This window comes from Polyergus mexicanus, unplaced genomic scaffold, assembly GCF_030449975.1.
Source record: "Polyergus mexicanus isolate NDT 795.1 unplaced genomic scaffold, iyPolMexi1.0 SCAF_12, whole genome shotgun sequence".
Classification (NCBI taxonomy): domain Eukaryota; kingdom Metazoa; phylum Arthropoda; class Insecta; order Hymenoptera; family Formicidae; genus Polyergus; species Polyergus mexicanus.
The window spans coordinates 2,103,398-2,117,815 of NW_027223332.1; the positions used below are offsets into that span (position 1 = coordinate 2,103,398).

Here is a 14,418-nt window from a genome sequence, read left to right on the forward strand (position 1 = left end):
TAGATGAAAGAGTAATCAATTCTTAATGTTTTTTATTTAATTCTTAATATTTTGCATTTTTATCATTTATCTTCTCATTCATTCGTGTACTGGTTTTCTTCTCAATCGTATATTGCGAAGTTGTTATAATTCCACAAAATAAAGACAAACTTATTTAAAAATGAAATTCAACAACGGTAAAACTGTGCGACTTAATAATAACATTTGTGTTGCTCTTCATAAGATCGTAAAATTTGCATCACAAATGTTATATAACACAGAGTGTGTGATGAGACATCGAATTGTCAACGTCATGTCACAAAGTCCGTGAAATTCAACCCGGATTTTATCATGTAATCTCATTATCGATAATTCTGCCATTGTCTCTTACCTTGCAGCCTTCGCATGTGAATGCTCCAAAATGATAACCAGCTGCAGGCTCCTTGCATACGCTGCACTTTTGGTTCATCTGCAATTATAGATATTATAAAAATTATTCAAAGGAGAGAGATATGTGTCAGAGTCACAGTTGCTTCGACTCATCCTTGAAAGAATAAAGCGCGATTGCTGTTGAATGGTGGGGCGTGAAACCGGTTTTCTCTACGTTCGTTTCGATTTTTATTCCTCCCACAATATCTTACGGATATATTTAAACAGAATTTAGAGTACGAAAAAACTAATTGGAAATATGACGGAACTTCGATTATATGCGAGTACGCTAACAATAATAGCATAATAAAAATCTTCCGAGAATGTTTCTCGCTCTCGATTGCTCTCTTTCTTTCTTTCTTTTTTTTTATGAAGTCTTGTATAACTTCGAGTAACAAAGTCTATACAATGTTCGTAATATTGTGACGATGAGAGTGTTTTCACGTATATTCTTTGGTGGATACGGAGTTTTTGAGCAGAGGACGATTAGATCTTTGCCCATGGGCACGAAATGAATATCCGAAGAATCATTAGGCTCTCTTCTTTCCCGAATCTATGTTTCCTCACCCTGTTCCTCACAATGCTCGAATCGAAACTCGTTTTAACCCACCGGCGTGTTATAAATCAGCGCTATCTCGGCAAACGGTGCCATCTGCCTCGACTTAATGTCGGAGCTAGAAACTTATTTTTCGAATAAACTGGAATAAAATTAGACCACATATTGACGATAAGAAAGTTACAATGATCGGTTTCTTGTCGCGCGAGTTTTTCGATCATCGAGAATGCGGTATAAAAGTTTTTGATCTGAAATTGTATACGATGAAGAGAACTAGCTTTCAAAATTTATAAATTGTAATTTTAAGATTGTATTCCGTACGTAACGATGGAAAGATTGGTTTCGATGTAGTTATAATAAAACGACTAAACTGGTCCATTTTTTTTTTTTTTTAAGTATAAAAATCCAGATTTACAATAAAATTCTCACATTGAGAAAAATAAAAAGACAGAGGAAAAAGAGTTATCTAAAATCGTGGAAAATGTTTCTGACAATCAGTTCGTATCTCTTGCAAATGACGCTATATTATGACAAGATGCACACGTCGGGTGATACATTATATAAGAATGTGCACAAAAAATTAACTGCATTCGCTGTATGCGACTCGGCGTAGGAAACCTCCTGCGGATTGGTTGATTTAAAAAATTTAACCATGATCGGTAAAGAGAGAAAGAGAGAGTGAGAAATAGTCGAGATGTGCCTTGAGAAATAAAGTGGCTTAAAAGGATATTTTTTTTTTATATATATATATATATATAAAACGGGGAGAGAAGTGTTTTAAGAGAATCCAGAGTGACTGTAATTAGTGCTCCGATATGTCACAATCTTCCGGACGCGTACATTGCGCCGATTCTTTGTAATTGCGCAGAAGAAAATGGATTGCCAACAAAGAGACGATAAAACGAAATGAGAACGAACTAGAGAAAAATAGGTGAAAAAGAGTCGGGTTCGTTAAGATTTTCAAGTTTTTTCGCGACGTGGTTGCTTAACACCCGCTAACTCTCCTCTTCCACTCGTTATGCGCTTCATGAATGAAGTGAAATCTTTTCCTGCTTCCCCACTCCTACCTGAATTCTTCTAATCGGCGGCATTTCGCAGTTCTCGTTCGCGACAATCATTAGAACGATCAGCTAATTGATGATTTTTATGCACCAGTTTTGATGTCAAATGCGGTTCTGAAAAAAAAAAGTTCCGGAATCTTGATTCAATGTTTATAGTATTAGTAGTTTATCCTCCGCGATATTTATTGTTAGAGAAAAATTATAAAAGTTATATAAAATGCTCATATTTCTTCTTTGATTAAATTTAAAATTTATTGTATACATATATGATTTAGATCTATTATAATTTCTAGCGTTATATATATTTTCATATACATTCCTGTAATACATGTTATGAATTTTTGAAATATTCAACGTCAATACGGATCTCGGTCGAGAGAGAGAGAGAGAGAGACTATTTTCTAATATTTCTAACACACCTACATCCGAAACTCGGTCGTTCTAAGTGAGTCTAAGAGAGTTCGGGGGCAAGGGGACTTAATACAAAACCAAATAAAGCAGCAGGGTATATACGTATAACGGAGCAACCGGATTGCGCGTGCTCTTGAACGGACAGCAGCAGATGCAGGCTCGAGATAAATCGCGAAATGAAGAAAACAATAAGCGCGAAAGGTTGATACGCGAGAGTTAAGATCGGGATGTGAGCGTCGGAGGTGATGCAATCGCGAGCGTGGCGCAAAAAATTCCATCGTCCTAATAATCGAGGGAAACGGAACATCTCCGAGGAGCGGCGTACATTTGCGATAAATCACGGAGAGAGAGCACAAAAGTCAAGTCTATGCGACGAACCATGTCGACTGTAACTGGTAAACTTGTACCATTTACGAATCTATTGATTTTACAAAAAGATCGCAATGCAACGTGTTACGGAGGGTATTCACGCATCAATGTGGGCCAAGGTTCATTTGTATATTCGCGCCGACTTCGAAATATCTTCCGCTGGGAAATGGTCCCGCATACAAAATTTGCACGTTATCGGAGTACTTACGTCGCGGAAAAAAATTACGCACGACTTCTCCCAATTTGGTCATCGATGTCATTGGCTTCATTGAAAATTATACTTCGTAACGTCGTATAATTTGCGAAACGGATGAAATGAGAGAAGAGTCAGAAGGAGAAAAGTAGGGCCACGAGGGAGAGGTCTCACATATACACTGTGTAAATACACGATGCCTCGTACCCTAGTTTCTATGGATATAGTCAATATTTGCCCGGCATCGGCGCGTTAATGAAGTCGATCGACTCGCAGTATTTCAGCTCTAAATATCAGCTTACGAGATTTCTCGATCGTAACAACGACGACGACGAAGACGACGATGACAAGGACGAGATCAAAAGGGTCAGAAAAGTCAGAACCCTTTCGGATTCTGCTGCGTGTCATCGCGGCAACCCGTGTGCGTGCACGTACTCGTTTATGCGGCCCGTATACCTGCGTATACAGGGGCACGTAGCAGTTTACGCGCCATTAAACGCAAGTCCCGTGTGACGTTTATCCCTTTATGAGGCTTTTTTCACTATCCGACCCGAGAGCTGGCAGCGCGCTTCTTTTGTCATCTTTACCCCTCGCTATCGTCGTCTCAACCCTTGCCGACTTCGCGCTCGCCGCTTGATCGTCATCTTCGTAATCGTTTTGGTAATCGACGACGGAATTCTTCCTCTTTTATGTACGTTACACTTGATGGCAAAAATGAACAAAAATATTTGTACGCTGAAGAAAGAAGGAGATAAATGTATTTATATAACACATCTAAAATTTAATATGATTCTAAAAATACTCTGAATCTAAGAATATTCCAATTTATATATATATATATAATTAAATATATTGTAACAAATAATTTTCTGAAAAATTTTTTCTCCAATTAGTTGACGTTAAAAATTCTTGCACTAGAGTATTAATGGCAGCAATAATCAATGATAAAAAGGGCATATGATTCATTTTATGAGCACGAAGCATATGCGATTCAAGAAAAATGAAAAGAAAAGATTACGAAAATATCTCGATTGCTTGCAAAGCAATTATTCGTTCGAAAACGAGATATAAGATTAAATAAGATTAGTGACATCATTTATATAGCGTCGTCATTGAAACAACAATGTATACTTTTCTTCGTATTTCAATACATACAATACAATTTTTTTAAATCATAAATATATGGAATACGTGTATATTTATCATTTAAAAAAACTGTATTTTTCAAACTTTAAATATATATATATATTTTCGCTCGCCAAGATAATATACGGAGATCGTTTACGTTTGAAGGTGCCAATTTTCAATTCTACGCAAAGATCTCAACCGTTATAAGGAATCTCGTCTTACTAAGTATTTTGCACAATGTGCGAGCAGGGTTAATAATTTTTAATAGTATTCGCAGACGCGTTCATCGTTATAATTCTTCCCGGCAACGAGAGTATACATTAGAAACGTGATTTGCGCGATATAATTAATCAACGGTGTATTAATTCGCATATTTATTACACACCGCGTTAAGAATGAGCACTTGATTACTGTCAGGGCTGTGATATACAGTTGGTGATTTTTCTCGGTGCGCTAATGAGTCAATGAATCTACTGGCGAAAGAAGGAATCGATATATCAGCCGGGATACGCGTTTGAATACACGCGCGCGCGGACGTTTGTGCACGAAAGTTCCTCGTCTCGATGTTATCGGTGCTTAATTATGCGCGAAAGGATTACGCGCAAATAAATGAATACGCCGTATATAATCGACTATTACCGGATTACATAAAGTAAACAGGATTTTGCACGCGCGAACGCGAAAAGCATAGGAATCTTATGGCGAAGAGAGAATGATTGTGGAAAACTTTGGCGCAGAGAACTGCTTCTCCCGCTAAACACATTGCTTGAATGCTTTTTGATTTATACGATAACAGTAATTAAAGGTAACAATTTTTTAAGCAATGATTTTATAAAATTTTCTAAAAATAACCTTATAATCAATCAATGAAATAATAATTATTTTTCGTATAATTCATATAACATAACTTTATCAAAAGGTAACTAACTTTTTTTTTTTTTTTTTAACAATTTGGAAAAACAAAAATATTTTTGAAAACTAGTAACCTTAAATGTTTTTGTTCGCGCGGATTAATGTTATACTGAACATAAATTTTGTATAATATCGCATAAAAATAAAATTAATTATTGTTACTTGCGATAAATATGTAAAAAAGATAATATATCTTTTTTGCCACCAAGATATATTTCTTTATTTGTGTTTGGCGTATGTCTTATTTAGTAAATGCGATCAAAATCAAGAGAATGCGGATTGGAAATTACGAAATCGTTCATTCATGAAAGAATCCCGGGAAAGTCCCAGAAACGAAGCAGGAATGTAACATGCGGCTAGCGCAATTTGTATTGGCATCGATGCGTTTTTAACGATCGGTTTGATGGATGGTAGCGGCTCATTCACGGACACGTCGATCGAATCCTTGAAAAATGATGCTGTGCATTGGCGCGCACACATATCTTAGCGGGAGTACCATATATAGATGTAGCAACGCGCCAGTATACAGGGTGTATATAAAGAAAAAGCAATATTGTTATATATTATATATTTTTAAAATAGATATGCAAAATTAAAATGATATCGTATTAGAACATGAATAATTGAAATGAAAACAAATTAAATTTGAAATTAAATATCCTTATCCCATTAAACTTTATAGGAACGTAAATAAAAAAATTAATCTAGTAAGTAAATTTCAATAAAATATGATTTGAACACTAAATTTGATTGAAAGACATTAATCAAAAAATGGAAAAAAATGGCACGGAACGAAAAACTTTTGTCAAAAATTCGTCTCCAGATTTCCCTAAGATCTCTAGTTGATAGTGCGCGATTTTTCATCACACTCTGTATATATATCATCCGCGAGCATATGGCAAGGTAGAAAGCTGAGTTTCTTTTCGGTTAATGTTTTCGCGATCTACAATGCGCCCGGCCGGGAGCCAAAGACAATTAATAACCTTCCGGAGGATCATTTATCGCGACAGTTTAGCCTTACGTTAGAGAAACGAGCGAGCACGAAGCGCATAAACGCCGTGGCGCAGGTAGCCACGTCGTAGACGACGACATTGTCTGTCTCCTCGAGCCGTGACCGATCCGATTTTTAACAGCGATTCTGCGTCCGCCACTCAAGAGTCAATCGAGAACGGTCGTGCACGACCCTCTCGCACTTGTGGGAATCGTGATGGGTGCTCCTCTCGGAAATACTGTGATTCGTTATGCCCGCGTTATGTCTTCGTGTATGAATGTGAATGCATACGCGTCGCACCAGTGCTTTAGACAAGAGTCAGCTGCTTTCACGATATGTTTCACGAATGACATGTTCTGAAGTGCCAAACGTAACGTTATTGCGAACTCGATGAGAAAAAATCACTAACCGATTTAGCAGGAAAAGCACAGTCGTTGCATTATCAATTTACTTTGAATTTCATATTGGACGATCGGATAAAAAAAAAAAAAAAAAAATAAAGAAAAAAATGCGTAAGAATTTATTCAAATACATTTTCATAAATTATAAGAATCAATCAAGAATTAATACATATTTTTACGTATGTCCGAAATAAGAAATAAGAAATTAAAAATAATAATAAAAATTATAATATTATTCAGAGAGAAATTGAATCGAGTAAAGCGATAAGTAATGAGCGCGGAATGAACGGAGAGATGAAAAAGAAAAAAATTGGAAAAGGGATAGTAAAAGAGAATCAAAATATTTTAAAGGAGAAAATGCGTTTTGAAATTTTTTTGCGATAGGACAACTTGGAGCTAACGATAAGCATTGACATTCGCTTTGTAATCTATTGAACAATGTATCTTGGATGATTGCGAGATTGTGCATGGCCGTTTAAATTGTCACATATGTGTGATAAATTATTTATATAGAAAGAAATTTTCTGCAAAAAACATACCACGTAGTGGTGTAACATTTAGCGTGTACATCACGATATTATAACGAATATATGTCATTAAAAAAAAAAAAAAAAATTGCAATAGAATTAAATATGTATTTGCTCGATTAATACATTTATTAAATATATAATCATGGAGCGCACAATTGTGAGAAACAATCATCGTATACATGCGTAATTTTTAGCGAAGTGAAAGAAATGAACAACTGTGGAGACGGAACTCGTTAAATAACCGCGTATTATAATGATGGGTCCCTTCGAATAAAAGCTTCGGGTTTTATATCCGTCTTCCGCTTATACTCCAAGACACACGAGACCGGTATGCCTCGCCGGCGCAATTTAATCTCCCTTTATTTGGCGATTAAGCGCGCCATCATTGATTTATAATCTCATAAAAGGCCGAAGACACGATCTTGTAACGACGCCTGCAATATCGCAAACTGAAAGAGCACCGGCAGATTTTCACGCGCGTGCGCGCGTGTGTGTGTATCTACATATGCGTGTATATTTGTATACTCGATTGTGTAGCCGCGCGTCAGCCGCGATTTAAATACAATTTCCATGAAAGCGACATTTAAAATGTTATATGTGATCTTGTTGAAGAAATCTCCGAAGTTCTCGACTAAGCGTTAACTTAATTATGCACAATTTAAATAATATATAGCCTAAAAATCAAATTAAATTTCTATCGCGGATCTTTTGCAGAATAATCACATTTCATCTAGTATTATTTAAATATATTTGTATTTTATTTCATTATTAAATATTTTTATTATATAACTATTTAATTATTTTATAAATATGATACACATTACACAATCTAGTAGTTTTCTTTGATGTTCGTGAAAACAATCATTTGCAACGAAATGCTCTCGCTGCAAGTCTAAGAATTTTGCAACTGCATCACGCGTTCGAGACGTATAACCACTGTATTCGAGAATATACTATGCTCACGATTATCCTTTGCCCTCGTCTGCGACGAGTTTCACGCGATAAGATGATTCAATCCTTCACTCAACACGGTCGCTTTTTGTAAGCATGTCCTCATCTTAACGGAAGACGGGACCCGAGTGTAGATCGGTGTAATTCATGTTATCGCGGAACGAACAAAGAGCATCGATTTAGATTAGAAAAGTAACGGGTAATTTGCGTGCGTACCGTTAAACGCGCCTTTTAAACGATCTAGATAAGATAAAAAGAGAGACTGACATTTCCACGCATCTGCACGTTTCACTTAAGTCTCGCTCGACCGTTGCATTTCGCTATATCTATTCTGAGAACATATCCCACCATATATTTTCCTAACAATAAGAGATTCAATTACTTTTTCTTATATAAACTTCAATTCAATTTATTTATAAGAAAAAGGAAGCAATTTTAAAATTTTTTATGTGCGGAGACAGTAGTCTAGTTTCGCATACGTTAAGAAATTTATATATTTATACATAAAAGATTTTTTCTTGTTCAATGCAACGTGACTAGCACGTAAGAGAGTTGGATTTGAAGACACGGAATCTTTAATCGAGTATTCCATTTACGCCTTACCGCCGCGGTTAGGTCAGGGTCTTGGGCTCCATTCGGAATGGGACAAAAAAGATAATACGCGTATTTGTCACGATTCTCGGTACTTCCCGCATGGCTGTTGTAAAGGGTACCAATGTAGCGGCAGCAAAAAGGCGTTAAGTCAGATCACGAACCCGTGACGAGACGACGAGCCGGAAGGGGTTAATATGTAAATAAGACGCGAAACAACTTTTAGGCTTGCGTCGCCCGTTGTACTAAACTAAGATACCATGCGAATCTAATATTTCCGTATCACTAGATCAGATGCGAACAAAAGGAAATGCTTCAACAATTACGCATTTGTAAAATGTAAATATAAAAAAATGTGAATACATATAATCCGATATAAAAAAATAATGTAACATATTTTTAATACGTCATTTTCTTTACATTTTTTTTAAAGAGAAATTTTGTTGCCAATTATCGTATTACATTGAATTTTTTGTTATAAAAAAAAAGATTAATATTTTTGCTATTGAAAAGTACAAAATTGAAGTATTAAAATTAATCAAAGCATAATTTTCTTTCATATTTTATGATCGGGAAACGTATCAGAAATTTTTTAGTTAAATAAATCTCAATCTACAATTTTTAAATTGTCAATTTTAATCTCATTGCAAATTCGTTCATATCGTGTTCTTATTTTATACGAAAATTTATATTTTTTTTTTTTAACTTTCTTATTTAGCCTACCGAAATGAAGATGCGTCCTTGAGCGCACACGCAACTCGTTGCGGCAATGTACGCGTGCACGTGCGATGAATTGGTGCGCGAGGAACAAGAACGGGAAAAAGATCGGAGACGAAAAAGAGAGAAGATACATCTCTCTCTCTCTCTCTCTCTCTCTCTCTCTCTCTCTCTCTCTTTTTTCTCGGACCTCTCGCGGGCATAGAGCTCGCCGGGTATACAAGTGGGTAATAACCGTATGAAAGGGTAACAAAGGTGGCCGACACACCGCGGTCGATGTGAAGAAAAAGAGCACCAGGAGCCAAGAATATGGGGCGCGGGCAGGGGAAGAGCAATAAATATATTTTGACATGGGAGAGCCTCGCCGACGTTCTTATGTATAATAATTGTAATGGCTGTCTCTGTCGCGCGTACGCTGGCATAGCATCGTCCTTTGGGCCCTTTGTGTTACCGAATTACTGTACCGACTACCAGTAGGCAAATATTATAGCAACAGGCGAGGAGATGAAGGGTAACGATAATGTTTTTATTTGATGACGGCTAACCGCACGTGAGATCGCACGTTGGAGAGAGAGAGAGCTCTTGCCATCTGCCCCCTCTTCTCTGGCGGTCAAGAAAGCATAAGTCATAAATATTTTCCCGGGACTAAAGGGTACGAGTATGCATAGACGGCAATGCAATAATCGACGTCAACGACACGATACGCTTCTAATTTTTATTTTTCTATTTTTATTTCTTCCAATATTTAATAATTAAATATATGAAGAAAAAAAATAGAAAAATAAGTATTTATTTCAAATGTTGCGATAAAAAAAATGTATAATAATTGATCATTTATATAAAATATTAAGTTTGCTATTAATATTTTATATAAATTATCAATTATTATACATTCTTTATCATAACACTTATTAATTTCTAATATTTTTAAATAAAAGGGTGAAATCTCTCGCCTAAAAATCATAAGTATAGAACTAAATGTATATTTTACATTTTTATAATATTTAGTTTGTTCCTTTTGCATTAACTAATTAATAATTATAAATGATCTCTACCATAAAAATAATAAACAGGCAATATATGTTACAAAAACATAAATAATCATTCAAAAATTCTGTTATAACTGTATTGATACAAGACAAAATTATTATGAACCTGGATCCAAAAGTGTGAAGACTTTAATGCTCTGACAATAAGTACAAATATCCACCAAAGATTTTTAAATGCTCGCAAACTATCTAATAGAAATATTTCATACCACGTTAACGATGCATATGTCGATTTATTTACTAAAAAGTATTACATATAATAATCATGATAGCGAAAGTACTAACAAATGTCGTTAATACGATACGAAATATTTCTGTAGAACAACACTGTCAAAATGCGTGAAATCAGGTCACTCACCTCAAGTAGATTGTATATCCACGTTGTGTCAGTCTATTCCGTTTTCCGTTTCACTAAGCCAATGATAAGAATGTATTCCCGCCAAAGAATAATCGAATCCTATCATACGTTACACATTGCATTTCTCTCTTGTATTATTTTTGAGAAATATTTGCTCTCTCTCTCTCTCTCCCTCTCTCTCTTTCTCTTTTTAGGATTGTGGACCACACATTCCTTTTCAGTTATCTATTGTTGAAATCCGTAGAAAGTTTTTTTTTTCCATAGAGAGGCTTGTTTATATCTTTTTTTAAGTATCGTTTTTTCTAAATCTCTTGTTTTGTTGTAAGACACTACCGGCAATTTTCGTCGCTTTAATTCAATATCGCCGAATGAATAATACGACACTAATTGATCGTAATTCGCGTATCTCCTCGTCCGATTTCATCTATTTTATTCTTTTGCGCTTTCTCTCTCTCTCTCTCTCTCTCTCTCTCTCTCTCTCCTTTCTCCCCTTCTCTCCTTCGTTTGCCCCGCTATTTCTTTGCGATTTTTTCCTTCACCTCTTTTCCTCGCTGCTCGTGATTGCTTTGTATACACTCTGTCTCTTTCTCTCTCCCTCCCCCTCTCTCTTTCTATCTCTCTCATATGCGCACATGTGACGGTGCGACTACGGCGATGGACGAGAAAGGACTGGAGCCGTACGATTTCTCAGACCTGTTTGACTGCATCGAAGCGCCCGAAGAGAACCGTGCTGTACCGAAGGAAAGGATTATCATCCGTGTAGTGAGCCATCTGGGGAGCTGTTCTTCACCTATCGGTTCACGCCTGTGCATGGGCCCGCCAACGGACCCAGTTTCAGACCGATCGGCCAACCAATCGGTGTGGATTCCTGATACCTAGGCTATATAAGTGCCACCCATCAGTCCCCACTTGTAACCGGGTCCACCACTCTTGAAAGCTCTTGTCAGCCACAAATACTACCACTTTGCTAGTTTATTCGCTGACTATACCGTTGAACCCTTATGTTACAGAAACATTAATGCATGAGCAGCGGGAAGACATAGCAAGAGAGAGAGAGAGAGAGAGAGAGAGAGAGTTTGCCATTTCGATTTTTCTATTTTCTTTTCATTTCCTTCCTTTCCCCTCTCTTATAGTGCTAACTAGAGATAGGTCTTTAATATTATATTATAGATTTATGCGTTAGAATATGAGACTTGCTACGTCACTTTATTAATGAACGACTATGTTATTTTGTTAATGAATCTTCAAATTGATCAAACAACTTCATTAATCTCATTCATCCAGATATCTTGATTTAATTGCTAGAAAAACCGTCACAATTTCTGAGACAATATGTCTCCTTTTTATACACTAATAAGCAGTTCTGTTTTATTACCATCACGTCACATATTTAAATCGTGTCAACGGATTTTCCACGTTTTTTCGCGTTTTGTTTTTTTTGGGTTGACGTCACAAAGGTATTTTTAATTTCTTCTAACGCGAACACCATTTTCCTCAAGCGCAGACAAGATTTCCTCTTCGTTGCCAGGTATTCAAAACAACGCTCTTACGGCGCTCTAGAATCTAACCGCAGAGAGATTAGTCTGCGCGACACTCGCGGTTCGAACGAAAGCTCTTTACGGTTCTTATACAGGTTTCATTTACATACGCTAGATAGTGCATACATATGATTTCCGCATTCTATTGGCGGCTAATGTCGCCGCAAATGAGCAAGCGAATCCTCTTTTTTTCGGAATACTTAATGGTTGGATTAATACAATACTTGGCTTACTTAAAAGTATCGACGAGATTATCATATTTTTTATTATATAATTATCTTTCATTATATAGTATAACCATCTTTATAATAATTAATCTTTCATGACAATAGAATTTTTCTCGCGCAATTAGTACGTGCGTAGTATATGCCACAAATTAAGGAAGATGTATCCACCCATAAAAATCATATCGTACATTTAAAATCTATTTCTTATTGTTTTTTTTTCGTTTTTTTTTCTCTCTCTTTGATTCACCTCTCCGTTTCTTAAGATCTCCTTTTTTTCTATCTCTATCTCTCTCTCATTTATTCGAATAGATATTTTTCTGTCTTTGTCGCTTTTTACGATTATTCTTTTTTAGTTTCTTTTTTTGTTCTTGGTTTCTTCTTTTCCTCGAGATCTTTATTCTTCTTATGTGTCAAATCATCCATCACACACATGTTCCCTCGATTGACGATTAATTTCATCGAGATAATATCGAAACGTATATTTACCTACAAGATTTATATAATCCAATTATCTTTTAGAATATATCGCGTGTCTTATTCTCTTTTATGAATCTCATAAGATATGAGAATTAAATCAAATATGACCATTATTATAACATTGTTGATATAATTGTGATTACTAAATCTTTTTTGAATACATTATGAATGAGTCGAATTTTTCTGTGTATTTAAAAAAATGTTATATTTAAATAAATACAATTGAGAATACTTGTGTTATATACGCAACATGAAACAAACATATTTTAGATAGTCACTTTTGAACGATAGATTATAATGATGATTATATAAAATTTGAAGAGACTTTTGTACGATACAACACAATTAATTTTTTTATAAGAGCAATCCTTGAAGCTTTATTGATCGCGACGGTAAGGTGAAAATGCTTTCCGCGAAAGAAATTCCTGTAAATTTGCCGATGTATGGCAACAAGAGAGGCATGACAAACATCGTCAGATTCGTGATCAATTGGCCGCGTTAATCCGGATGTATCTACGCGTTTGGCCATCCGTTCCTTTTTGTCTGTCGCAGTTTCGTCCTAGTATGCATGCTCGCTCATGCAGAAGCCCTTTTCGAGAAGGCAGATGGGACTAATATAGACTCGATTCTACTCCCGAAGATATGAACTCATTCTTTCGAAGGTGTCGGAGCTGCCCAGCGATATGGAAACAAATAAGATTTATCGTTCCGTACATGTTGCTCTGATCGCCCCGTGTTATGAAAAACATAATCGGCCTGATATCGTACGGAGATATTTACGAGCAAAAAAGAACTCGGGAAAAGGAGCGAGAAAAGTGATGCGTCAGTCCATACGGTTTGTCGTTATATCCAAGCTATGTGTGTATATGTGTGTTGACACAGAATGTACACTATTAAAATGTGAAATATATGTATAGTAAAATGTTGGTTATCCGTTTAAATTAATTGCGTATATATATATATATATACAAATAAAAATTTTTCATCAGAAAGCATAGAGAAAAATATTAAAATTAAATATTAAAAGAATCTGTTGTATAGGATTTAATACAGCATAGGGGTACAATTAAATTTAGAGTGAAAGTTTCGATTAAGCCTTCCGTTGCGAACATCTGTTTTCACATTATTACGAGCGCAAAGAATTAAGTATATAAATTCCATAATTATTTAAAGCCGTTTCAATTATAATACTCTAGTTGTAAGAAATAGTCACTGAAATGCAATAATTTATAATAGAAAATATATATCAATTTTGCACGTAATATTTTGCATCATAAAATAAGAAATAAAATCTAAATTTAAATATACGTAAAGATTCAAGTGACATATTTTGCTATAAATAAATAATTTATTTATAAAATTAGAATATAATCACACAGTTTTGAATTTAAATTTCATTAATTACGAGATTTTTGAAAATCTAATTAATGATAATATTGATCTGAATAATAATATAAATGAAATGAATTATTTTTTGCAATATTATTAGGGTAACAGTGATAACAAATAAGATCCATGTAAAGACACATGTATAAAGATTATATTTTCGA

At 35.3% G+C, this 14,418-nt stretch overlaps 1 protein-coding gene across 3 annotated transcripts in view; it reads right to left on the reverse strand.

The window, feature by feature from the left end:
* The window catches only part of LOC138938247 (zygotic gap protein knirps-like), a 32,301-nt gene extending 20,879 nt beyond the window's left edge, over positions 1–11,422 (reverse strand). For 2 of the 3 annotated variants that reach the window (XR_011447668.1, XM_070305087.1), the window contains exons 1-3: positions 10,627–11,422; positions 2,032–2,139; positions 371–448 (exon numbers count right to left, since the gene is read on the reverse strand). Coding sequence is in view for 1 of the 3 variants with exons in the window: in XM_070305087.1 (XP_070161188.1) it covers positions 371–448; positions 2,032–2,082 (129 nt within the window). In the remaining 2 variants the exon portion in view is untranslated. The remainder of the gene's footprint in view (positions 1–370; positions 449–2,031; positions 2,140–10,626) is intronic. The other variant, XR_011447669.1, reaches the window with a different exon arrangement.
* Positions 11,423–14,418: the final 2,996 nt, after the last annotated feature.